We start from the raw sequence: 26,451 nt of genomic DNA, 5'->3' as shown, positions 1-26,451 counted from the left end.
GTTTGGAGTTAAGGTTCATTTTAAAAACTATCAATTAATTCCTAATAGTTCAATACTCTGTTTTGTTTGCAATGTTCATTACAACTATTCTATTTGGACTGTTACAAACCCTCTGCATTTATTCTTATTACAATATCTCATCGGGCAATTTAAAATATTTTTTCTTCAACCACCTTTCCATTTTGTATTACTTTAATTTTTTTCGTTTAGTGTAATTCATGAAATTTCCCTAAAACAAATAACTTAACAACTAAACTTATTCTATAGATAAAAGCAAACTCCATATGTCAATGATTAGCAAGTGATGTAGAATTTTGAGTTTTTTTTTACATTTTTGTGTGTGTATGGATTTAAACAATTTGTCAAAAATAATTTACAAAACAAAAGGAAATATTTTGAAATTATTGGTTCTTCGTATACATATTAAAAGGAAATATAATAAAACTTATGTATATTGTAAATATATTAATTAATTTTAGTTGATTTCAAAAGCATTGGAAAATAATATGGACAACCAATTTAAGAAGCATTTTTTGTTCAATAAACAATCCAAAGAAAAAAGCTCATGCATTTTACAATAAGGCAAAATCTGATGGAGGACAACCAAAATAAACTTTGACAACAACCAATGCATTGTAAAAAAAAAATAAATAAATCAAATCATACCAAAAAGCCAGGATTTCGTTTATATGTAAATAAAGGTGAAAAGTTAAAGGAATCAATATTTACACGATTAAAACACAGGCCTTGTAAAAAGGAGAGGGATAGGGGTTGAGGTTTGATGTAGTGTGGCGGGAAGGCGGGTGGATAGTGAGTGATTGCAAGTGTGGTGTTTCATTATTAGAATAAAGGTGTAAAAGTGTTGTATAATCAATCTTTGGAAAATAGTTAAGAATGTTATTAACAAACCAAAGTCAAGTATTCACAGACAAATATTCTTAACAAATTGTTATCATTTTCATTAAGTCTTAAGTTTTAAAAAGCAAAATTTATTTTTTTTTTCTTCACTAGACCTAATGAAAATGGTTTATTAATGGATTTAATAGTCGTTTTATTCTAAGGCTAGTGTTATTAGGTGTGTGTTTCTTCTAAAGGGTTTAATTACAATTTTCTTTTCTTTCATCTAGTCATTAAAATAAAAAACCTTAATATAAACATTAAATGCATTATATTACCTTTGTAAACAGCAAAATTTGTGGTTTTTGAGCTATATATTCAAGATCTAGGGTTAACATCGCTGGAAATAATCACTATTAGAATTTAAACACAACATTTATAAAAATTGCACTTTAACCTTATTGTTGCATAAATAATTTTCTTAATTCACGAATCTGTTTCAAAAAATTATTTGCACTCAACGTTTATGCTATCATCTACTGAGAGATACAAAACTGTCCGTGTTATGATAAATTGTCTACTATATTGCAGAAATTAGGTTGAGAGAAGTTCCCGTCATTTTTCTATTATGTTACTGAAATTTGCATGAGAGCACATTAGAATATTTCATCACGTCAGAAGTTCTGGGAGTGAAAAAATCCTATATGCTGCGAAAAAGAGCTTTACAACTAAAATCAAGATTAAAATAGTCATTATCAATGTACAGCAACAGTCATAATTTGGTTAAGTTGTTAAGCTTTAGGTCATAATGTTTTAAAGGATGAGTTTTTAGTTATAACCTGGTTTAAACAGCTCGCGCAAGTTTAGTGTTTTGTTTGACTGTCAAACAAAGGAACAATGCTTGCAAATTGTTGATTTTTTTTTATCAAAATGCGTGCTCTGTTAAGAAAATTCACCGCGACATTCTTCCATTGAGCGACGAAGGTCATTTTTGGCTCAATGGGTACGTAAATAAATAGAATTACCGATTTTGGAGTGAAGATCAGACAGAAACATTGCAAGAGCTATCTATGCATCCAGAAAAAGTCACAGTTTGGTGCGGTTTATAGGCTGCGGCATCATTGGACCGTACTTCTTCAAATATGATGCAAATCGTAATGTAACTGTGAATGGTGAGCGCTATCGTGAGTTGATATCCAATTTTTTTGCCCAAAATGCAAGAGCTTGTCTTGCATGGCATGTGGTTTCATCAAAACGGTGTCACATGGCTCACAGCACCCGTAACAATGGACTTATTGAGAGGCGAGTTGGGTGAACATTTTATTTCACGTTCGGGACCAGTCAATTGGCCACCTGAATCGTGCGATATAACGCCTTTAGACTACTTTTTGTAGGGCTTATGTCTATATAGACAAGCTCACTTCAATTGACGCATTGGAAGACAACATTGAAGCATTTATTCGTGAGATACCAGCTGAAATGTTGGAAATAATATGCCAAAATTGGACTAAGCGGGTGGACCATTTGAGGCGCAGTCACGGTCAACATATGCATGAAATAATCTCCAAACATTAAATTAAATGGACCGTACTATCGATTTAAATAAAAATTTCATAAATTTTTATGAATTTTATGTGTTTTTGTTTTGAAAAAATTTCCTGTAGCTCTTAAAAAAATCACTTTGTGTATAGTAGATATTTTAAGGGACTCCTTAAATATTCTCTGAGTGCAAAGATTAGAAATAAACGAAGAAAATTTGATAAGAGAGAATGAACAATGAAAGTGATTTAGCTAGTTTTAAATCGATTGTGAACCTTTTTTTAATTTTAAACTTTAAATTATTTTTACTAAACAATTTTATAATTAGTTGTTAAATTCCTTTTGTTATTTTCTTCCGATTTTTTACAGTTTTTATGTTCTCTCATTTTCCTTTTCTTTTTTTACAGTTTGTATATTCCCTCATTTCCTTCTTCTTCTCTCTTGAGGTGATTCTTACGTCACATTTATAATCGCTGCACTTAGAAGCCATTTTTCGGAGAGGGAAAGTTAAGCAGTTGCAAAATTTCAAAAAACTTTATTTGAAAGATAAATTTTATTCGAACTAAGAAAACAAAACGGAGACTGAGCAGTGAAAATTTTTTATATCTCGAAAATCGAATGCAAGATATTTTTGTGTAGTTAAAACATTTTAGCTCCTTTACAATATTAACAACCTTTGTTATGGCCAAAGTAGGTTAGCATCTAGCCTAACTGATCTACTGACGGCTTATTTAAAAAGTCGATTACATTAAAACATACATTTTCTAACTTTTTAAAGAATTCACAAGGAAATCAGGAAAATTGTATACTGTTTTTTGTTTAACACTAAAAATGTATATTTGCTTTATTTATTTATTATAAGTATAATTAATATGTTTTTTTTTAATCTTAAATTATAGTTATTTTCTCATTTTTCTAATCTGTTATTTAGTTATAATATGTACAACACTTAAAATATTCTATTAGTATTAATTTAAGAGGCGGGTCTTTTTTTCAACACACTTGTCCTTCACTTTGGAATCTACTTTTATATCCAAATAGTTTAGTAAGGAAAATGGGGTTTCGGATGTTCAGTAGAAGATTAACAAAAACAAATGTCACTAATGTATACAGGTTTTCTTAAGATTTTTCTAACTATTAATAATAGGTATTCTAATGCGCGTATTACATACATTTATATTTAAATAGAAAATTTAACTAAATATTTAAGCTAATTTATAGGTTTTGTTTTTGTAGATTGGTATGCTTCAAAGCTAGATATTGGTCTTAATGAGCAAATATTGAAGTGAATAGAAAAAAGAACTAAAAACATTTTTTAGAACTTTTAAAATATTAGTTTAATACCCAAAAATTTAGAAAAAAGGAATAGAAAGAGTTTTAAGTTCCGAAACAATAAATTACCTTATTAGAACATTTAATAGATAACATCTTTAACTGTCTGGGCAAAATCTTCAATTGTAGTCGGATCTAACAGAGGTTATAAATCATATTAAAATATCATTATAGGAAATCCTTTACATACATATTTATATATTTTAGGAGAATGTTGAAGCTTTTTCACAAGCAAATAAGTTGAGAAAGTAGGCGCCTAATTGTACATCTCGAAATTGTCACGTTTAACGACATTCTAATAAATTCAGGCAAATCAGCATGTAAATATACTGCTACCTGCCTATATAACTGAAGAAATGTTGTGCTCAAATGTTTTCATTAATTAAAAATATCGGCTTTATTCAAAAAACTTAGGGCTGGTTCCTCATTAATTTATCGTGGGAATAAACCTCCTGTTAACAAATTTGATTTTTTCGTACACTTTTTAGGTAATTTAGAAAATAAAGCAACATAACGCAGCAATCAGCAATTAGAGTGTTCCCGTACTCAAAAATTTGCACAAACTTTAAGGCAAAGTCGTTCGATTTTTAGTAAAAGAGAATGTGAGAGCGAAATACATTTGGACAGTTTTTACTCGTTTGTAAATTTTTATTGGCACATTGTTACTGGCGTGTACCCGAACACACCATTATACTATGCAGCAATCGGTAAATAAAACACAGATGTATTTATCGGAATGATAAGTCGCTAACCGGCACCCATCAGTCGGTTAAGGTTCATCGTTGGCTTAAGCAATAAGCATATATTCAGAAAACCAAATTCCTTTAAACAGAAGAATATCGATACGATAAATTGTAACCGGAGAATGAGAAACCCGTCTTTAATGTAGATTTGAAATAGGTGTATTTGACAGATTTCCTTTAGAGAACTGTCAAATAAACCTATTTTAAGGCTTCATTGAGTTTTGTGAATAAGGCCTTATAAGTTTAAGGAACAGTTCACTGCTTATATAAGATTTGCTCATTTGGACCTTTAATATGCATAAATTTTAAGAAAATTCTAAATTTTCTTGGTAGATTTTTGGATTTTTCATTTGTTTTATTGTAAAATGTAGTAATAGTTTTTTAACGTCATCATGCGTTCGTAGTTTTTATTCTGCCAATTTATTTATCATGTTTTTATTGTCCTTAACGTATACGTTAAAACCAAATAAAATATGTATAAACGTTAATATACCAAAGCCCACAGCTCATATAGTGTTTCTTTTTTAACTGCATGAAACGTTATAATTAATACCCTTATAATTATAAACCTAATTTTGAAATACAAGCAAGAATTATAAAATACATAAGAGTGAATAACTAACTTAAATTACCAATTCAATCAATATTATTAATAAGAGTTAAATTAGACTAAGCAATTGTAAAATAAGAACATCTCTACAACATTTACAGTTAAGCTTAAAAAAATGTGGTGTCTGTTTTGAAACGTCCTGGTGTATATGCATATTTTGCACTTAATTTGGAGAATTGTTATACACAGGAATAAAAAAAGCAATATGTTACGGGTATATATGTATACCCAGAGCTGTGTGCACTTAAATATTGTATACTTAAAAAAAACGTAATTTATATAATCACGGCATTGGTTCGGTTCGTTGCGAAATAGATTGTTTTACATATTTATTTATTTTTTTTTTTTAATTTTTTATGCTTGTATATATTTTTATAAAAGGGGATATGTTTTTTTTTTTTATTTTATTTTAGGGTTTATAACGATAGTAATAGTAAATATAATAATAGCACAATAACAATACAAATCATCTAACAATTAATACAATATTTACATACACATACATATAGTTTGTTAGTAGTGATCGTAATATTATGTATAAATTCATATAATAAACCTTAGATTGTTTTGTTTAGAATAATTTTTTTTTTGGTTTTTGTAAATTTATATAAATTTCTTGTAAAGATTCCAAATTATTTATACGTTCCTTATATTTGGCAGTGTTACTTATACATACATAGATTGATGAACTTGAATTTAAAAAGCAACGGTAGAAATCAAAACTTAAAAACAAAAAATTGAAAAAACTAATCTTTAACCAAAGCGAATAAATAGTCGCTTTCAAAATTTAAGTTTCTAATGGAATTTATATTTCATTACTCCCACAACCTACATAGTTTAAAACGACGATAAATTAGAAAATTAATGATATCGACAATGGAATTAACTAACTCTAAATAAAAAAAAATTCAATAATTTTTAGCCAAATAGTTGGATTTCATATCCATATTCTCCTACAGCCATTGATCTAAGTTCCTTGATGATACCCAGCAAAAACTTGGTAAATACATGTCATTACTTTTGGCATGTAAAATAATGGATATTTCATTATCCTTAGATTTACTAGCTGCTAAAAGATAACGAGTTATCAACAGGAATACCATCTGCGCTGCCGGTAATACAAATGTCATTACATACAACATTCGATAAAGCTCAAGAATAAGCACTTATTTGTAATAATAGAAAAAATCATTATTATAACCTTGGTATTGATAAAAATGCCAGTAAGAAGCTGCGTTCAAAATTATCTCATACCCATGAGTGCTGTCCGTTACAAGGTTAAGCTCAATGATAAGGGACCTCCATTTTATTGGCGAGTCCGAAAGGCTTGCCGCAAAGCGACAACACTCAGTAGCACTAGGAGGGAAATACTGTGCCGTTATTAATATAAAAAATATTTTTAATTTTTTCTACCTCCCCACAAACTCATTGATTGTTTCGCATGCTGTGGGCGTAATTTTAAAGAAATAAAAAATTTAAAAACCATTTTGCTGTTCCGAGATTCAACCTCGGGTCTCAAAACTACTAAAATCACTCCCATGTGTTAGAATATTGTTTCTATAAATAGAATATGTCAAACATAAACTCAAAGGCATGGACACCTTTGACGAAATATAATTAAAGTTTGAATATAAAATTCATATTCTAGAACAGAGATGGATATTGGTTTCTTGTTGATATTGCGTAATTCTCACAGTACTACCTTACCTTTGATAACACTCACCCCAATGGTTGGCATATAAGACTTAAACTTATCAAAAGTACAATATTATATGTGGGAATATTGCATTAAACTTGGAAAATTATTGAAGGGAGTTGCATTCAAATTTGTCAGGCTCTCAAGGAGACTGTGAATAAAACTTGTTTTAAAGCTACAACACCAATGTTTTATCAAAGCATTGGACACAAATTCATTACTGAGTACGGCATGTATCAACTCAGTATTATACTCATTAATTAAGGATTCTTGTGATTAATATCTTATTAATATTTTCGACGTTTAACTCATTCTTGCGTCTTAGAGAAAGATCTCTACTACACCTTAAAACAATTTTGTAGAAATCCCAGGAACATAAGAGATATATGTATTTTATTTCAAAGTTAAAAAAGATTATATAAATGAAGCTTTTACATGAAATTATTAAATTTCATCTTATTAAAGTTAAAAATGGCAAATAAAAATTAATAAAAAAAATCTATGAAATCATATTGAAATTATTCAAGGTAAACAAAAAATTAACGTCTTGATGAATATGAAACTTTAAGCTTATATTTTCTTTTATATTTAACAGGTAAATAAATGCTTTGGCATAATTAAAAACAATGGAAAGTTATTGAATAATATTATAAATTCATTAATAATATTAAATTATACAATAAACATACAAAACATTCCTATAAGGAATCGTCTTTTTGTGGAATACCGTTTTTTTACATTTCAACTACATAGTTTAATAGTTTAACATGTTTTAAGGAAGTTTCCTATTTTTCCTGTTTTATATTTATATAAAATCCGTTTGTGGTTGTTATCTCTTCAAGAAAGAGACTCGTAGTATGGAGATTTTAAATTGCTGGTGATCACTAAATTCAATTACTTTTTACACTCAAAACCAGAAGAACCTTTGGGGCTTACAATGCTGCAAATTGACTATTTCGGCTGTCGATGGGCATCAACATACTACGAGTGAGTTGTACTACAAACAACGCCATTATTAATGAGACCCCTTGAAGCCGTATGCTGTAATCCTTAGAGGCTGTACCTTTCGGATAAGGATTATCTATGCACATTCACATCATATACACAGTTGATCAAATAAGTTAACATAAAACACAAGTTTACATTTTCAGAGGGTCAAGGCGGGTTATTTTTGGTCAAGTTATTATTTTTTTGATTTTTTTTTTTAGTTACAAGCGTGCCAAATTAAGTTCAAACGAGAGAAATAGAGAGAGTTATATATGTAGAGTATATATAAAAGAGAAGAAAAAAGAAAGAAAAAAATGGGAAAATACAAAAAAAAAATAAGGTTTAACACCGAATCATTGTTCTTTTTGTTTTGGCGAGTTTAAGTTATGTATGTGTTTGGTGAGTTTGGGGGTAATTTTTTAATGGTGAATATGGTAGCTGCAGGGTGTTTGAATTGAATTTACAAGAAAATACGCACACACATCCTGGTGATATGGTGTCAAAGGAAGAGCTATTACTTAGAGAAAAAAAAATTTAATAATAATCGGTGTTTGCCTAAAGTGTTTTGGTTTCGAAAATGTCTTTTATTGAAGAACATAAATGTTAAAAAGAAAAGTTAGTGTTCTCTAAAATCATGGTTTACATTCTAAGAGAAATTAATCAATCAAACATAAAGGACACACACACGAACATTAAAACAACAGGAAATGTGTTGTTAAATGGGATTTAGGAGGGTTAAATGATAGACTAGTAGAAAAGGTAAATTTATAACGAATCAATTTATTAGAATCAAAATTTATCGATCAAATGTTTACAATTCCGGTTGATGATATTGTATAGTTATGATCTTGTGTTTGTATTCAAATCTTATAAAAAAAACATTTAATTTCGTCGGTTGCAAATGCAAATCTTCGTAGAACATGCCTTAATAGCGCCGCGGGGAGACTTTTTCATTAACTATGAGTGTTGCCCGATATAAGTTTATAAGGCATGAGATATCATTTACCGTTTTATAGATATGAGAATTTTGTAGCCATTTCCCAACCTTGTATAGTTGTGGGAAAAACTTCTTAGAGAAGTTTTATATGGTTAAAGGCTTTAGGTTAGGATAGGTTGAAAAGAGGGTGCAGATATTAATCCGCCCTATGCCACTATGGACATACACCGATTACTGGCTTAGGTGTATGTCCATAGTGGCATGGGGCGGATTAATATCTGCACCCTCTTTTCAATCTAACCAAACCTAAAGCCTTTAACCATATAAAACTTATCCACGAAGGGTTTTCCCACAACTATACAAGGTGGGGAATTTCTAAAAAAGTCTCATATCTATAAAACGATGGATGTTGTCTCATGCCCCATAAACTTATATCGGACAACACTTATAGTTAATAGAAAAGACTCTCCGCGGCCCTACTAAGGGATGTAAGGCTTTAAAAATGTCGCCAGGTTTAGCAACCATATTTTCTGACGTTCTCACCGGTACTCGAACAAGCATTCAGCGTCATAGAAGAGCATGCCAATGTATGTATTACGGTGTTTAAAAAAATCAAGAAGACATATCGGAAGATTGGTTTATATTCAATGTACATGGTACAGTGCACTATGATCTCAACCCCCTGTTTTTCTTGACAGAAGTATTGCACCATTTAATTTTTGGTTGTAAAGCCTTCTTGAAACTAGGAAGCTAATTGTTTTGCAATCTTCTAACGGTTCGTAGAAGAGAATATATTCTTTCAAAAAATGCTTGAATTGGCCACGCTTTTTATAATATAGGGTGTGCTATTCTGGGTTATAGTTGACCTACAGTGATTTCTTAAATGCTTAAATGGGGATAATTTTCGATCTACCGCATCAATTTGATTGAAATTCTTTTAAGCGACAAAACTTTTTGAAGTGGCCTACAGGTTCGATCTGGCAATCCAAGCACGCTACCAACTCGGCTACCGGGGCGCTAGATCTAGATCTACTCAGAAATTCGGGGTGATGAAGAATTTATATTTTATATGGTATTATTGCAAACATTTCAAGGTTTTGTAAACGAAATGGCGAAGTTAGTATAGTAGAGCGTATAGCAAGTCGCCTTAGTAAGGTGCGATAAGGTTATAGTGGCGCTCAGGCATCACATCCGAAAAGTATAGCTCTGTAATGCGGCACTTATATTTTTTAGGCCATTCCCACCACAGGTTTGGGCCTGCTTCACAATCGGCAACACATTTTTAAGTGAGTTTCTTTAAAACTATTTTTTTTTTCAAGTATCTCAATTTGAAATAAAATTTTCGCTTTTTAGTTTTGGTAGATATAATGCTTTTAGAGAAAATTGGGATTGTTTGACGTCCAACCTGCTATTAAACTTACGTCGAAATTCGCCTAGATAAATTAGATGTCCCCTTAAACTTAAAATATAACCTGTCTTTTGATGAAGACAATTTTATCAGATTTTTAGTTGTTAGATGACATTATAGTCAAATTATTCTCTGAAAAAATTCTAAAAACAATTACACTGAAAAAAGCTTGGTTCAATAAAAAAAAAATCAATTGAATGAATATTTCACACCAAATATTGAAAAATACTTCAATGATATCCAGAATAAAGTCTATTAATCCTGATATCCTGTAGGCGGGAAAGGGGTTTTAGGGGAGTGTTAAGGAAGTATATGTGTGTTGGGATAGTTTAAAGACGCTCTGTTTGAAGGGAAATTTAAAAATAAAACTAATATCGTCACCAGAAATACACAGAGAAAAATCACTTGCAGACGAGCACGATACAAAAAAACGGAACAGAAAAAGACAGAGAGAAACACACACACACACACAAACAATATACAGACTCGCACGCACGCACATATACATATTAAAAACAAACTATTGAAGTAAATGAAAATGCTTTTGATTAAAAAGTATATATTTATATATATTTCTTTTTCTTTTACGATATTTATTATTAATTATTCAAAAAACAAAAAATGTCATATTTTCATATTAAATATTTATATTTTTAATTAAGGTTAACTAAAATCATATACATATTAGAAATGAAACTAAATTAGAAATATAATTGAATGAAATGTTTTAGCTAATCTTTTGTTTGTTTTTTTTTTGCTGTTTTTCATTTGGGACTGTTGTTATGATTTGTTTTATTTTGACTGTACTTTTTCATTGCAATGAAGGCGCACACACAAAAATATAAAAACTTTAAAGTGAAGAGCTAAGAAAATTCAAAAATATGAAGTTTACATGAGTTTATGAGTTATAGAAAACAGAAAATTATACTAGTCTCTAGTAGTTGTTGTTGAGCTTTTTCTTTTTTAGTTTTTTGAAATGAATTTTGCTTGTTGGTTATTTTAGCTTAGATTTCTGTGTTTTAGTTTTAGAAATTAAAGCATTTTGCTGGTTTTTTAAAAGATTATTAAATAATTATTGCAATATTAAGTAAACACTCATTGTGTAGGGATTGACTTATATAGAAAAAAAAAATTAAAACAAAGAATGAATTGTGTTGAATTGTTTTAATGAAATGTAAAACTAAACTTATATATTAAGAATTCAATTTAAAAAATATTGTAATTTTTGTTTTCATAAATTTCTATTTTTTTATATTAAGCTGTATATGATTTAATTAAATTAATGGAATTATTTTGTTTTGTTTTATTTTTTTTTTTTTTTTGGGTTCCCTATAAAAAGTAGAAAACAAAATCTAACCAATATTTGCTAAAATTAGGTGAGATTTATTTTTTCTTTAAATAGTATTTGGCAGTTGAATTAAATCATCTTATATCCAATTTCGTTAGGTTTCGTTTGTTATGTTATTTTGTGAAATGTGAATTTTGAAGGGACAATTTAAAGAAAAATACACACACGCATACATGAATACATATTTGCTATAAATTAAATACAAGAAAATGAATGATTTTGTTTTGGCGTTTTTTTGTTTTTGACAGACGGAAATGCAAACTAGGCAAAAATTCAACACATTACATGTAAATTATTGTAATTTAATTATGATATGAAGACAAAAAATAAAACAAACAACGCTTACGCATACACACAATTATTATTATAAAACTTCTTCTGCTGGAGCTGTTGTTGTTTATTTGCATACAATTGAAAACTTTTTACACTTCAAGCTAGCTCAATGGCAAATTATAATAAAACAAATTAATCAATTGTATGTGTTGTCATACATTAACATATTTTTTTTTTGGTTTGTATAAAAAACAATTGTAATTATAATGATGTTTTAATTGCGGTCTTGTGTGTGTGATGGATGAGATGACATATGTGTCAGGTCATGATTTAAATGTGGATAGTTTTCGAAAAGAATTGTTGTGTTGTTAAACAAATAGCCATAAAACTTAAAAAAACTAAAAAAAAAAATCAAATTAAGTAAATCAACTAAATCTGTTTTATAAAACTTGATTTCTTGCAGTGTATTTTGCTTTCTTACTCGACTTGTATATATAAACTTATGTCTTTTACCATAATAGCCTTTCAGGTGTGTATTTATTTTGCTTTATTACTCGAAAACTCACTAAGAAATATTTTTATCTTGAAAAATGATAATCCTAAGAAACTATTCACCTAGCATTGGTTACCTATGAATCGCCGCAAAATCGCCTAATATAAGGAATTGAAAAAGAATAAGGCACATGTATTCGTTTGAACTTATAAACCATGGATTTATGAAAACACAATTAAATATGTATAAGGCACATGCATTGGGGTTTTCCGTTCATCCATATAGTGGTCAAGCAAAGCTTGGTAATAAAACAAGGCTCAGTAATTAAAAAATTAAAAATTTGGTCACAAACAAATTGTAAATGTTAGGAGTGATTTTTTTACCCATTGAGCGGATTTTTTTCGCTTAGTTTGTATGGAGAAAAATGCTATCCCCGTTTAGCTAAGCGGCTAATCTTATCGCCGCTTACCGTTTATTAAAAGATATGGTGTCACAATTCAATGTGAATGACAAAACATTTATTCACTTATTAAATGTTCTGAAGTGGCAAAATTGCTTAGAATTTTAATAAAACCACACTATGAACTCCGAGAAATATTTATTTAAAATTAAAATGACTTATTTTGTTTGTTTTGTTGATATTTAATAATTTCGGATGTGGTGTCAGTGCTGCCAACGTTAAAGAATAGAGCATTTAGCGGGAAGAGCGTTTTATTTATCCATAATGGCTGGTACTATGTACGTTCTTCGCAACGTTGTTCGTGAATACTTTTTAGGATAATAGGTTTTGAAGCAAAAAAAACTTGCTGATTGCATAGGACATTCCCTCATTACTTATGAACATTTTTTCTTAAAAGTATTATGTTTTCATTGAGATTTGTTGCAAAAAAGTAACCGTGAAAAATATGTGTTTTCAACTTAAGCTAGCGAATCCGCGAGATTAGTAAATAAAACACAGCAGTTGTCTCATTTGTACAACAACATAAAAATTAAATTCATAGAATCCTCCATATTGTCATCGAGCTGAATTGCAAGATCAATACACACAAAGAAATTTGTGCGCCTGTGTGTATGTAAATATCAGAAACAATGTGTAAAGAGAACGGCTGATACCATTTTTTGAGCCATGGTAATGAAATAGTTAAGAATACAAGACGGGAAGTTGCAAACAGATACATCTAGCAGGCAAGCTACTTTTTCTTGCAATTTTGGACATTTACTTTACAATGATGTTAGGTTCATATCTGCAGTGTGCAATCCTACCACCACAAAGAAAATGTGTCTTTTCCCAGCTAACAATATGATCCAAGGCGGATTTAACAAGGTGGTCTCATGCGAACAGCTATTAACAGCCGACAAGGTTTGACGGTATTAAGATGTAAGATTTTGTTTGCATTTTCTTTGTTGTCATCTTCTTTCTCTCACATTCTCTGCTCATGTACGCACACTTATGCACACACGCATACAAATTTCTTTGTGTGCATCGGCAAACCGTCGATCAGCTTGATGGCAGCCTGCAACATATGATTTGTGGTTGTTGTACAAATGAGACCACTTTTAATTGTTTCGCCATGAACATGATTCAACTTTGTCTGACGTCCGACATGTCTGCACATAATCGGACGAAACATTCGATAATTCTTACTAAATCCGGAAAGACAAGTCTAAGGGAGTTTATTATTTCTGTTCCAACATTTACGTAACGATTTCTGTACGGCGTGTCGGAGGAATGTTTTGTTTGGTTCATTTTTATTTTCGCATAACAACATTTCGTTACCACGTGTGTGGAATGTACACAAGTGGTGGATACTTTGTTTTTGTTTTTTTTTTTGGAATTGCATGTGGTGTCGTTAACTATAGCCTTAATTTTTGGTTTGTCCGTATTTTGTAAGACATTCGTCAAGAAATCGGTCCCAATTCGGTACGACGTTAAATTTCCTATCCGTATTTCCATGGAATTTTGCTCCGAAATCGGTACGATATGGCGGTAAATATATCAGATTTTCCTCAGCCGTGTCGTTCCGACAACATGACAATCACATCTCTCGTTTTTAGTTTCTATGTCGGTAAGACATCGGATCCGATATCGGATAATTCATCCGATTCTCGGGCCGAAGTCGGACCGAAATTGGAAAATTTTGTTATCTGGGTTGGCTTAGTATCTCATGCATTTTTTCCCCATTCACACATCATCACAGTTTAACATAATATTAAGAGGAAAGTAGCCAGTTTCGCATTATTATAGTCAAATAAAATTTGAGAAAAAAATATATTGAAAACAAATGCAATAGTGGTGCGACATCGAACTTAAAATATCGATGTTTTTGAACATCGATGTTTCTGAAAGAGAGCATAGATGTCAATAAAACATCGACTTTAAAACATCGATGTTTTTACCAATGTTTACATTGGTGAACTTTTTTAGACATCAAAAACCGAAAACACAAAACAAAATAAGAAATGCGGAAAATGGAGGAGTAAAGACATAAACATAGATTTTTTTGTGTACATTTCTTTTATAATTTTTTATGAGACAATCTGACCGAAGGCAGAAACATAGATGTTTTTGCAGAAGTTAGCGTTCTTTTTTAGGTAAGAAAGAAATAGAGACAGAAAAACATCGATGTTTCTGCCTTCACTCAGGTTGCCTTACAAAAAATTAAAAAAGAAATGAGCAGAAAATCATCGACGTTTCGGCCTTCGCTCAGATTATCTCTTAAAAACAGTAAAAAAAGAAAGGGAAACAGAAAATATCGATGTTTTTGCCTTCACTCAGATTTCCTCCTTTGTTTCTTATTGTACTTTTTGATGTCTCAAAAAAAGATCGCAAGCAAACTTCTCAAAAAACATAAAACCCTAAATATCAATGTTAAAAGTACTCGATATTTTTCAAAAACATCGATATCGTAGCCATAAAATACAAGCTCGAAAAGTTCGAGAGAGATGAATCGCGGTTGTCAAGTTTTCCGGATTATTTCCTTTTCTATTTGTGAACTTACTAAAAATTTGCATAACTATGTACAAGAGATCGATGTTGAAAGTCATAACAAAAGTTAACACGCTAAAATTCATCCAAATCAAATAAGAACGGTTCCAAATAAGAAACTCGGATTACAGGTTATGAATTTATAGATGTTGAAAGTCTTAACAGATGTTGAAAGTCTTAACACAAGAAAACAATAAGCCAAATAGGTAGATCAATTTAAAGGGAGTTATATCAGGTTATAGTGCGACTTGGATCATGCTTATTATGGTCATTAGAAGTCTAAATAGAAGTTAACTCAAGAAGTCAAAAATGGAATATTGGCAGATATGTCTAAAAGTAGAAAGATTTGGCCTATTGCCATCCCAAACGACCAATATCAACTTAAAGTAGATATGCAAAAACTTGGAATAGAATGCTGTATTGCTTCGGCAGTTAACCTTCAATAATCCAAAATATATTCATCACCTGGAGGCCATCGTGGTATAGAGTTTAGCATAGTCTCCTATGACGCTGAACGCTTTGGTTCGAATTCTGAGAACATCGCGAAAATATATTTTAGCGTTGGTAATCCCATTACTAACACTGGCGATATTCGTGAGGTATTCAGCAAAAAAAAAATAAAACTTCTCTAGGAAGAGGTGTCGCTAAGTGCAATGCTTTTTGTTCTCGGTAACATAAAAAAGCCCCTTATCATTGAGCTTAAAATGTAATCGGACTGTGCTCAATGCTATGAGAAAAGTGTCCTTAATGAAATGTTCGAGGGCAAATTTGGACTTACCCACAACCTGGTTTGAAAGATATCGAAATATTCACTATCGAAATATTCATGTTCGAATTATTCATATTCGAAATATTCAAATTCGAAATATTCATATTCGAAATATTCATATTCTGTGAAGTATATATTATAGATATATATATATCTTAAGCCGTTTTAAGAATTTTCGTGTGTATGCCCGCGATTCAGTTGATATAACGTTCAGGTTTAACATCATATATTTTATCCCAATTGCTATAGTTTACATAGCAGAACATCTCCCGTATTAATGTCTTTGCTCATAAGAAGTTTCGAACCCGATTTTGCTGAAATTTCGAACTCTCAGTTGTTCGAGAATCCTCAACATCCATGCGCAATATAGACCAGATTTGGATAATGCATAAAGACTGATGTGCCGATTAACGACCAGAGCCCTTAAAAGAATATCGTTTAGTCGATATCGTTTAGGCGTTTCGAATCAAGAGTTGTATTGTACAATCACAACCCTATAAGGTTTATATTTGGATGTGGTTATGGATAAATAGGTTAGATAAGAAGGACAAATTTTTTACGTTTTTGCCAGTTGTATATTTTCGTGGTGTTTATTTAGTGTTCATGAAAATTTTTCCATTGTACCCCACTTCTTAATCATTGAATCTTTAGTTACATACAGCGGTCAAAAAAAGTATTCATCATTAGCAAAATTGATAATAAATTCACTTATTTTGGGTAATTGAAGAAAATTTAAAGTAAACAAATAATGCAGTTTTATGCAATAGTTTATTTTTCGTAATATGTTTTAAAATAAATTCAAAAAATAAATTTAATTAGCGCAAAAAATGCAATTTTATATAATAACACCAAAAACAGAACAAAAAAAGTATTCATCATTGATGTGCTATCATCAAAGTCAAATTGAAATATTATTTGGGAATCCCCCTTTTCTGTTTTATTTAGTAAAGGAGGCTTTGCCCTTGACAGCAAATATTTAATTTCATTGAAAATATAGTTTTTGTCAAAATGGGTCGTAAGCAAAACGAGGTTTCTGATGAGGTAAAAGTTTTGATAATAAAACACCACAGGAATGGTTTAACTCAAAAAACTATCAGTGAAATATTAAATAGACCACGATCTACTATACAATCCATCATCAGAAAGTGGACAGAAACGAAAAATGTTGACAATAAACCAAGATCTGGTCGACCAAAAGCACTTTCAGTTGGAGATGTGCGTTGGCTAGTGCGGCAAGTTCAGAAAACTCCGAAGACAAATGCGACCATTCTTCGTAAAAACACTATGGAATATTTAGGGAAGGAAGTTACTACACAAACAATTCGAAATACACTCAAAAGGCATAGTTACAGAGGAAGAACTGCACGTAAGAAGCCCTTTATAAATAAAATAAACCGAGTGAAAAGGCCAAACTTCGCAAAAATGTATGTAAAACAGCCCGAATCATTTTGGAAAACAGTCATTTTTGCAGACGAGAGCAAGTTTAATCTTTTTGGGTGCGATGGAAAGGTCATAGTGTACAGAAAACCAAATACAGAGCTTGAAGAACGAAACACAGTTGCTACTGTAAAACATGGTGGAGGTGGTTTAATGGTTTGGGGGTGTATGGCGGCTTCAGGAGCGGGAAATCTTGAAATTATTAATGGAGTAATGGATCATAAGTATTACATTGACATTTTAAAGAGGAATTTAAAAGATAGTGCTGTAAAACTTGGGCTTGGTAATAACTTTCAATATTATCAAGATAATGACCCCAAACATTCTGCTTTAAATACCAAGATGTGGATGCTGCATAACTGCCCCAAAGTCATTAAAACTCCTCCTCAAAGTCCCGACTTGAACCCAATTGAACATCTTTGGGAACATCTCGAACGCAAATTGAGAACGCGCAATTTTTCGAGCAAGAGTCAAATGCAACAGGTGATAATGGAGGAATGGACTAATATAGACCAAAATATAACCGCTAAATTAGTCCAATCGATGTCAAACCGTTTAAAAGAAGTTATAAGACGCGGTGGTCGAATAACAAAGTATTAATTTTTTTAAATTATGTTATTTATTTTTTTGTTTTTTTGCAATGATGAATACTTTTTTTGTTTAATTTTTTGTGTTCAGCTGTAAAATGGCCCTTTTTGTTCCAATAAATACTATTTTTTTCTTTAAAAACAATGAAATTGTGTACATATATATCACACAAGCACTACTGCATCATTAGTTTAATATGTTTTTATTCCAATTGTCTTTTGTAGACTTATTAAAAAAAAAACATTGAATGATGAATACTTTTTTTGACCGCTGTATAAATTTTGGCATCATTTGCATATTTCGCCAAGAAACTTTGGCTTACCAAATGTCCTAATAAAAAAAAGGGCCAAACTATTTTTAATTTTTCTTTCCAATAAAATAGAGGTAATTGTTTTTGAACAAAATCATGAAATTTTACACTTTTCCATAAACGAGAAAAATTTTAAATATTTTTGTTCATTTTATTCCGTGCGTTTGTTTTTGAATATAATATGCTGTAGCAGTTTCTATTGTTCTCATTACAATTATTTAATTTCGTTAAGAATTTCCCAAAAGTCTAAGCGTTATTTAGCGGCGTTCAGCAGTTGATGTTAGACTGTGCACATTTTCCCAATACTTCAGAGAAATAGGAACATAGAGGATAGCAACAAAACTAACACAAATCAACATTTTCAATACAGTTAGAAAAAATGGCTACTTAAAAAAAAACACACACACACATACACAAAAAGTATTCTACAATAGTGTTAGACAATACCGAAAAAGAACGAGAATAGGCATGCACACTTGAGGATTGTCTAACAATCCAAACAATTCTTAGACTTTATGTAGTAAAAAATTTGTAATTAAACATATTGTGAACAATACATTAGACAAAAAGTTAGCAAAACTCTTAAAAATTTAACTAAGACGTTAAGAGAAGAAAACAAAATACACTGAACGAAATGATACAATAGAGGTTTCCTAAAAAAACGAAAACAATAAAAAAGTATGTCTTTTGCGGTTTGTGGTTGTAAATTATTTTTGAAATCATTACCAATAGAATTAGCAGAGCGTATCGCTTGATTTGGTTTCCATTGCGATACGTTTAAATAATTGAGTAAAAGTAAAAGTACACGCAGCATATGCATGTATGTTAGGGCATGTGTATTCGAAATTAGAGGTTATTTTGATTTGATTTTATTTGAGCTTTAAGCTAAGTTTGTGGCTAAAATGCTTAGGAGTGTTAGGCATGTTGTTGTAGCAATAGCCATGACTGTACTTGTGGTGATGATAGCTGCCTTAGTTGTGGTTGTAGTCGTTGGTGTTCGTGTGAATAATGTTTTATGTGTTGATGGGGCAGCGGCCGAATTGAGACCGGCCGTATACAAAAATGTTCCCAAATTATTATTAGCATGATCGGACTCACCTCGTGTTGTTTTCATAATGACGGACGCGGGCGACGAGAAGCCGATGATGTTGTGGGCACGCAATTCAATGCGGTAATAGGTGTTGCCAGCCAAGTGTGTCATCTCGTAGGATGTGCTTTCGGCTACCTCTACGGATTGACATTCGTTTTCCAGTTCATGCCAAGTGCCGGAAATTTTGACGCCCTGCAAAGAAAGAAAACGGTGCACTTAAATTCGCTGCCTCCTGGTTCTCACTTTATCATCTTTTACTTACCGGACAATATTTGACTTGATAGAAATCAATGGGTTCTCCATTGTCTGCGGGCACACTCCATCTCAGTTCAAAGTGATCGGAGTAGGGTGAGACCACCACGGGTTCCTCAATATCATTTTGCACGGGCGAATGCAAGGGCTTAGGTTCTTCGGGTGCCGAACGCTTAGGTGTTGATTGCTGGGTATTCACGCCCCACAGACCCAATCCCACCTGGTTGCGGGCAGCAAAGCGGAAATGGTACATGGTCTGAGGTTTTAGTCCCTCAACAATGTAGGGGGAATCGGGTGACCAACTTCGATTTAACGCTGTTGACCAATCAGGGTTAATGGCTTCTTTGTATTGCACTGTAAACGCTGTAATGGGTAGGCCAAACTCTGTGGGGGGACTGCGTATTTCGAATGTAACACTTGTCGCTGTCAGCTGTTTGGGTTGTGCCGCAGGAACGGGTTCGGGTACACGGGCCTCCTTCAACTGCATATCATGTTCGCTGGTGCCATGAATATTGGTGGCAATACATTTGTAGACGGAATAATACTGGCGAGCTACCGGATGGACTATTAAATCGCTGCGAGGACCGGTGCCTACAATTTCCAAGTTCTTGTCGTGTATATCCTTGATGGGCTTGCCATTCCAGCGCCATTCAATGGTGGCATTGGGTATGCTCATGGCCAAACAGCTGAGATTCACCTTGCGCTCCTCCCAGCTGAATACTGGCGGCAAGTCCTTCATGTGTGTGAAATCTGGACGGAACTGAACCTCAATGTGACCGGTACTATAGGCGGTGCCTCCGGTGTTGCGCGCAAGACACTGATACAGACCATCGTCTGAGCGCATGGCTTTGGATATTCTCAAAGTGCCACTGCTTTCACCTTTATCATCGTCAAAGTGTTGTTCCAAAATGATGCGTTCATCATCGACTTGAGCACCGGCTGTAAACTCATCCTCAGAGCCCCAACGGCGGAAAGTAATTGCAGGGGCGGGACGACCCTTGGCCCGACAGGTAAGGGCCACCTCTTTCTCGCTCACACCGGTTACATTGTACAAATAGTAAATCGAGGGAGTAATCAAAACATTCAGCTTTGTCTTTTGATCCGCCACGCCAGCATCATTCTTGGCTATGCATGTATATGTGCCGTAGTCATCTTGGGTCACTGAGTTAATATTCAAGACACCAGTCAAAGGGTTCACCAGGAAGCGGTCGGCGGTGGCAACATTTTGATGGTTGGCATCCTTAATCCAGAAAATTTCCGGTACGGGTTTACCTGTGGCCGTGCAATTGGCCGAGAATGGTTTACCTTCAGTGGCCTCCAAAGTTGTGGGCAAATAGGTTATCACTGGACGGCTGTAGACTTCAACGCGAATGGTGCGTTCCACCAATTCACCGGTTTCCACAACAGCGGCACGACAAGTGTAGATGCCATCATCAGATTCCTGGACATTGCGTATCAAAAGACCATGGGTCTGCACTACATATTTTTCGCTCGAGCGTATCTGCCAATCAATTAGGGGGTAGTTTTTAGTGATTTAAAATCAAGCAGCAATGTTTTGTGACAAGAACTTGAACTTACCTGATCACCATCTCTTAACCAATCAATTGTGGGATTAGGATCAGCCTTTACCTCACATCTTACCACATAGTCCTCACCTAGAATGGGGTTTTGATTTTCCGGAGCATTTGTCCAGGTAATGCCAACTGAAAGTAGACAGAAGGAGGGAGAATATTTCTTTAATGTAAGCTAATTGACCATAACAAAATGTGTAGCAATAAATAAAAACGACATATTACAATATTGTCACATGAATGCAATCATGCAATTTCACAAAGGACTTTTTGCTTATGCACTTTACCAAGCAAAGTAGCGCGTTGTTCACATGTTTATTTCACTAAATATTGCTTTTAAAGCCGTCCATGAGTAGTTCTGCCAAGTGCATTCGTTGACATTTGAAAAATGCAAGTTTTTAACGTTTCGTGCATCTTGGGGTAAAAATTTGCTTGTGTGACTTCTTGGTAAGAACGTGACTGGCACATGTTGAGCAGAGGTTTTCATTCTAATACACTTAGAGAAACGATAGTTTTAAAAGACTATAAATGATGTTTTACAGAATATAACTTTTAAAGTATGTTGCGAACAAAAATTGTACCATATCGCATTTATATTCAAATCATGACAATGCGTACTTATGCATAACAATACACTAAATATATGCCAATGTTTCTAAACGCATGCTTAAGAACATTTCATTTTCTAAATAAAATCTGACAACATTTATAAGTACTTTAGCTTTGTAAGCCGCTCTTCAGCCTTGCGGACTGGGCTATAAATAGTGCGACTGTAATTACTGAGCCCAAAAATTTAACTCGAAAGTGAATCAACACACAAATGTTATTATATCAACAACATAAGTTCATAAATTGACAACACTTTTTTGTAAATGAAACGTTCGAAACTGCCCTCACACATCCTCATTCTTACAACGTTTAGTGTAGTTTTTTTTAAAAGATTGCAAAAATTTTTGTGTTTTGCTGAGAATCGAACTTGAGTTTCATCCATCTCATGATTGTGTTATTACAAACATCCTACCACATTGCACCACAGGTTATGCAAATTGCAAATTTTGCCCATGAACATTCCATATCATAGGCGCCTATGAACCTAAAATGTTTTAAGAGTCATAAACTAATAGTGGGCCTGCAAATGTCACATTTTTCTCTATAAATGACATCTGTCGAAAACAAAAGCATAGCTACGGTATGGGATCATCAACGCAACATCATGCCATGAGGACTGAATAAAAAGGGCTGTTTTAGGCTGCAACGCCGAAACAATCACTATATCATAAAGTGCTATTGCAGCAACACGGCACACCTACAATGCATTTGACAACAATGTTAATTTTGAAAATATTTGAGAAAAGAGAAAACCCAAAGATATTTACTTAAATGTTATGTGATGGCGTCAAACGGATATTTGACAAAATCGGCGAATGGCATCATAGAACCGTTATCCTTATTTTGTAGTTATGAAATGATATTTCATATATTTGCTATTTAGGGCATTAATAGTGATGTAGAATTTTTTTAATATTCTTAATTTTTACTTTTTCAATTTATTGAACGAAACCCTAAAACAAAAAGTTTATACTGAAAAAAAAAAAAATTATTGTTTTAGCATTATGTTACCATTTACCGATGAATGAAAATTGAATTTTAATGTTGTTCATGACATAAAATCGTACCTGTAGACCAAAATAGTGGGTTTATCGCCATAAATTTTTTTTAAAGAAAACATCAAACGCTACTAAACACTGAAAGGGTTTCCAGAAATATAACTTTCTAAAACCATTTTGTTTTAATTTTTTAATAATGTAAAATTATTGATTTTGGCAAGCCGATGTTTTCCCAAAACGTGAGATGATCGTCATCTACATGTTTATGTTCTTTCGCGCCATGCATCGCTTGGGCGTCTGTGCATGTATTTGAGAGTTTGGTTACCTGCGACTGCGACTCAATTTTTATGGTATGGGCTATGGCATGCTGTGACAGCAATCATGCATTCATTTAATTCGGCTTATGAAATACATATATTATAGGGATGATATTCATAACTGTCGGTACGTGAAATTAACAACGCGAGTTCACAAAATCAATCCCAAACGTTGTCAATATTTTAAACATGCTCTGTCATCAGGTGTCTTATGACATGGCAAATTTAGCACATGTAATGTTGCGAATGTCGTGTGATAAAAATGAAACTAACATATGAAAATCACTTTTCAAAAGAGCACATGTAATGGTTTAGAGAGTGCTCTATTTCTTCTGATAAAAACATAAAGAAATCACCTGTTTTTATTGTCAGTCGAATGAAAGCAATCCCAAATTAAATTGTTTTTACAATTCCATTCTCAAAACTTTAATAATTTTTACGCATAAAAAAATCAGATTTGCTCTCACTTTTAGGTTATATCATACGAAAATAACATCAGGCGTGATAGGAACAATGATGAATCGTATGTAAATTGACAATTTTGACAAACATTTTAAATTGCATGCAACGAGTGAAATGCCATAAGACAACTACATGCCGTGTAATAGCGGCTTTAATTATGACAGCTTTTGTGCATGAATTACCAATGTCATTTATCGCCCTAGCGACGCATGACGTGAAATAGTATAGGCATGTAAGTGACGATCATCTCACGTTTTGGAAAAACATTCGCTTGTCAAAAATCAATAATTTTACATTATTAAACGTTTAAAACAAAAATGGTTTTGGAAAATTTTATAAGTGATATTTCTGGAAACCCTTTCAGTGTTCAATAGCATTAGATGTTTAGTGTCATTTTAACCAATTTTTTTCATGTCAATTAAACAAATTCTTTCAGTGTTAAACAAACAACGGGCGAGAGAGATGCGACAAATACAATTTGCTTTTAAGGCTTTTAGCAATGAAGTTAACATTTTCTCTGATGATATTTTCTTAAGGACGTGATGCAGATTTGATTTCAAATCGTATGATTTATGGAACAAAGTTGAAAAGATTCATATCCTTTAAAGAATTATAAAGGAAGACAATTTTTTCGAAAAAATCTGCACTTTGAGGATTATGTGGACTTGAAAGGTCGTTGACTTGCAGTAGTTACTCGTAAGGGTTCTCATACCGTTTCCCCGATACTTTCGTGCCTCTAACTAGGATATCACAAAGGTTCAAAACTTAAGGTATTCCAATATACACTGATAGAAAAAAGACGTTGCAAAATCATGCACCTATGTTATCATTATCACACACAGACGATGTTGAAAATATTTGTAACAAACGTGGATGATTTTGTGAACATGCGTTGACATGCACTGACAGTTTCGAACATCATCCCTTCAATATGAGTATGTATACCAAGCTTAAGTTCAAATGATTCTTAAATCATTGTTAGTATATAGGCGGCCGTGGTGCTAGATGGAACACAGGTTCGATACTTAGTAGCACGCAAGCACTAGACATTGTCAGCATGTAAACGGGTGTGGACATTTCATTCACTAAAACTGTTGTTGGTTTATGAACATTTGTGGTTGATCTGATAACATGTATGTGTTGATTCACTCTTATGAACAAATGTGGTCACTTTGTCAATGTCGTGCTTGATTTTGTCTATGGGTGTATGTAGGTTAGAGTGGGAGTCTATGTTCTAAATAAAATCACTAAGATTATTTTAGTCCATTGTGATTGATACCACAGCAGCGATAGACCAAGCCTCTGGTGTGAATCGAACCCCCGTTCCCGGAATGGTAATCCGAGCATATTACAAACTAGGCTACCGGAATGAACTATAAAAGAGATTTGACAGTAAAGACAATGTTATAGAGGTGTACTCTGGGTTAACAAAACTAGCATATGTAATGGGATCAGAATTTTTTCGTCGGCTCGTAGTTAATGAACGTTCCAATTTACCAATACAGATAATTTGTCAAAACAATAGGAAGTGGAATTTGTTTCATTGGCTACTGCGGATCACCCACACAATAGCTGTTATACAATTTCAATGCATCGAAATCATCGAAGTCTCAGGTCTTTTTATTGGAGAATTGGCTTGCATGTAGCTAGAGGCATTTCAAATGCTTAGAAGGTCGTTTAGGTATGCAAGGCTATTGCTGGTTGTATAGACTGTCTAGGGTGCAAATTTAAAGCTTATCGTCAGCTTCTTGTATTGGATTAGTTCAAAGCAGAGACCGAATCTTTATGCAAAATCGAAATTCCATCAAATACAATATTGTAACCAGTTATGTTTTTCCCGCTATTGCATCCGATCTTTTCCCACCTTTCCCAATTTTCGAAGTCCTCCCCATTGTAGAAGCTGACGAGCTCTAGAGATGGCACTTCTTATTTATAAGTTCAATAACATACGATTGATTGTCAACATAGAAAACATTAAAAACAGTTATACAGCGTAAAATATATGGACCAATTTGCGTTAAGGCTGTATGACGACGATAGCATAGTTACACCTATCAAAATACAACGGCTGTGTTGGCTAGATCATGTTGTTAAAATGGGTGAAGAAGCTCCAGCAAAGAAGTCTTTTGAAGGCAAACACGGTGGACGACCAAAAGTCCGACGGAAAGAAAGCGGTGGGTGATGTTACCTCGAAACTTTGTAATATCTATAGTTGAAAGCCCAAAACCCTAGTATTTCATTTTATCAAACGATTTTCGCCCATAATTATAACATAACAAAAATAATTTCCAGTGATTTAAAATATATAGTAGGTGTATGTCCATAGTGGCATGGGACGGATTTATATTCGCTCGCTCTTTTCAACCTAACCTAAAAATAAATCTGCATATTTATTTTTGGCAAAATACGAATTGCAAGCAAGCAAAAAACACAATTCGTCATTTTAAGACAAAATAAAGAAGAAATCAATATATCTGAGCACATATTGCAATCGTCAAAGTTTCCTAAGTTTCAGTCAACAACTTGCATGCAAACAACTGGATGTTCGTGAGTATGATTTTGGATTTAATTTCCATTTTTTTGGAAGCAGACCCACACTAAGTGAAAAAATAGAGCATTGCAGAAGCTTTAAAAGAAAACTTTTTCAATAAGTTAACTTTAAAGTTGCTGCAAACTGACTACGTTTTATTGAAAATGCCAACGAAAACAGCAGACAAAAGCAATGAACATTATAGCAACCATGGATGTATGGGGCACAAGCAAGGGATAAGAAATCGAAAATGCCAACAAAAACCAAACCATTTAAAAAAGGTATGAAAGTGTGCTGTTTAGGGCAATATAAACAGATATTTTTGGAAA

The 26,451-nt window shown here is 32.7% G+C and overlaps 1 protein-coding gene across 7 annotated transcripts in view; it reads right to left on the bottom strand.

Annotated features, from left to right (window-relative positions):
- Window positions 1–26,451, bottom strand: part of LOC106092969 (fasciclin-2) — a 212,720-nt gene that overhangs the window by 8,145 nt on the left and 178,124 nt on the right. For 5 of the 7 annotated variants that reach the window (XM_059367933.1, XM_013259927.2, XM_013259944.2 and 2 more), the window contains 3 exons: window positions 21,214–21,338; window positions 19,646–21,136; window positions 19,392–19,575 (listed from right to left, as the gene is read on the bottom strand). In XM_059367933.1, the coding sequence (XP_059223916.1) occupies window positions 19,392–19,575; window positions 19,646–21,136; window positions 21,214–21,338 (1,800 nt within the window). Of the gene's footprint in view, window positions 1–7,317; window positions 7,839–18,262; window positions 19,576–19,645; window positions 21,137–21,213; window positions 21,339–26,451 lie in introns of those variants that run through there. The other 2 variants (XM_013259961.2, XM_059367935.1) reach the window with 2 other exon arrangements.

Source organism: Stomoxys calcitrans, chromosome 4, assembly GCF_963082655.1.
Source record: "Stomoxys calcitrans chromosome 4, idStoCalc2.1, whole genome shotgun sequence".
In the NCBI taxonomy this organism is placed as follows: Eukaryota; Metazoa; Arthropoda; class Insecta; order Diptera; family Muscidae; genus Stomoxys; species Stomoxys calcitrans.
Note: the sequence above shows the minus strand (reverse complement) of the source record. Positions and strands in the feature narration are given on the sequence as shown.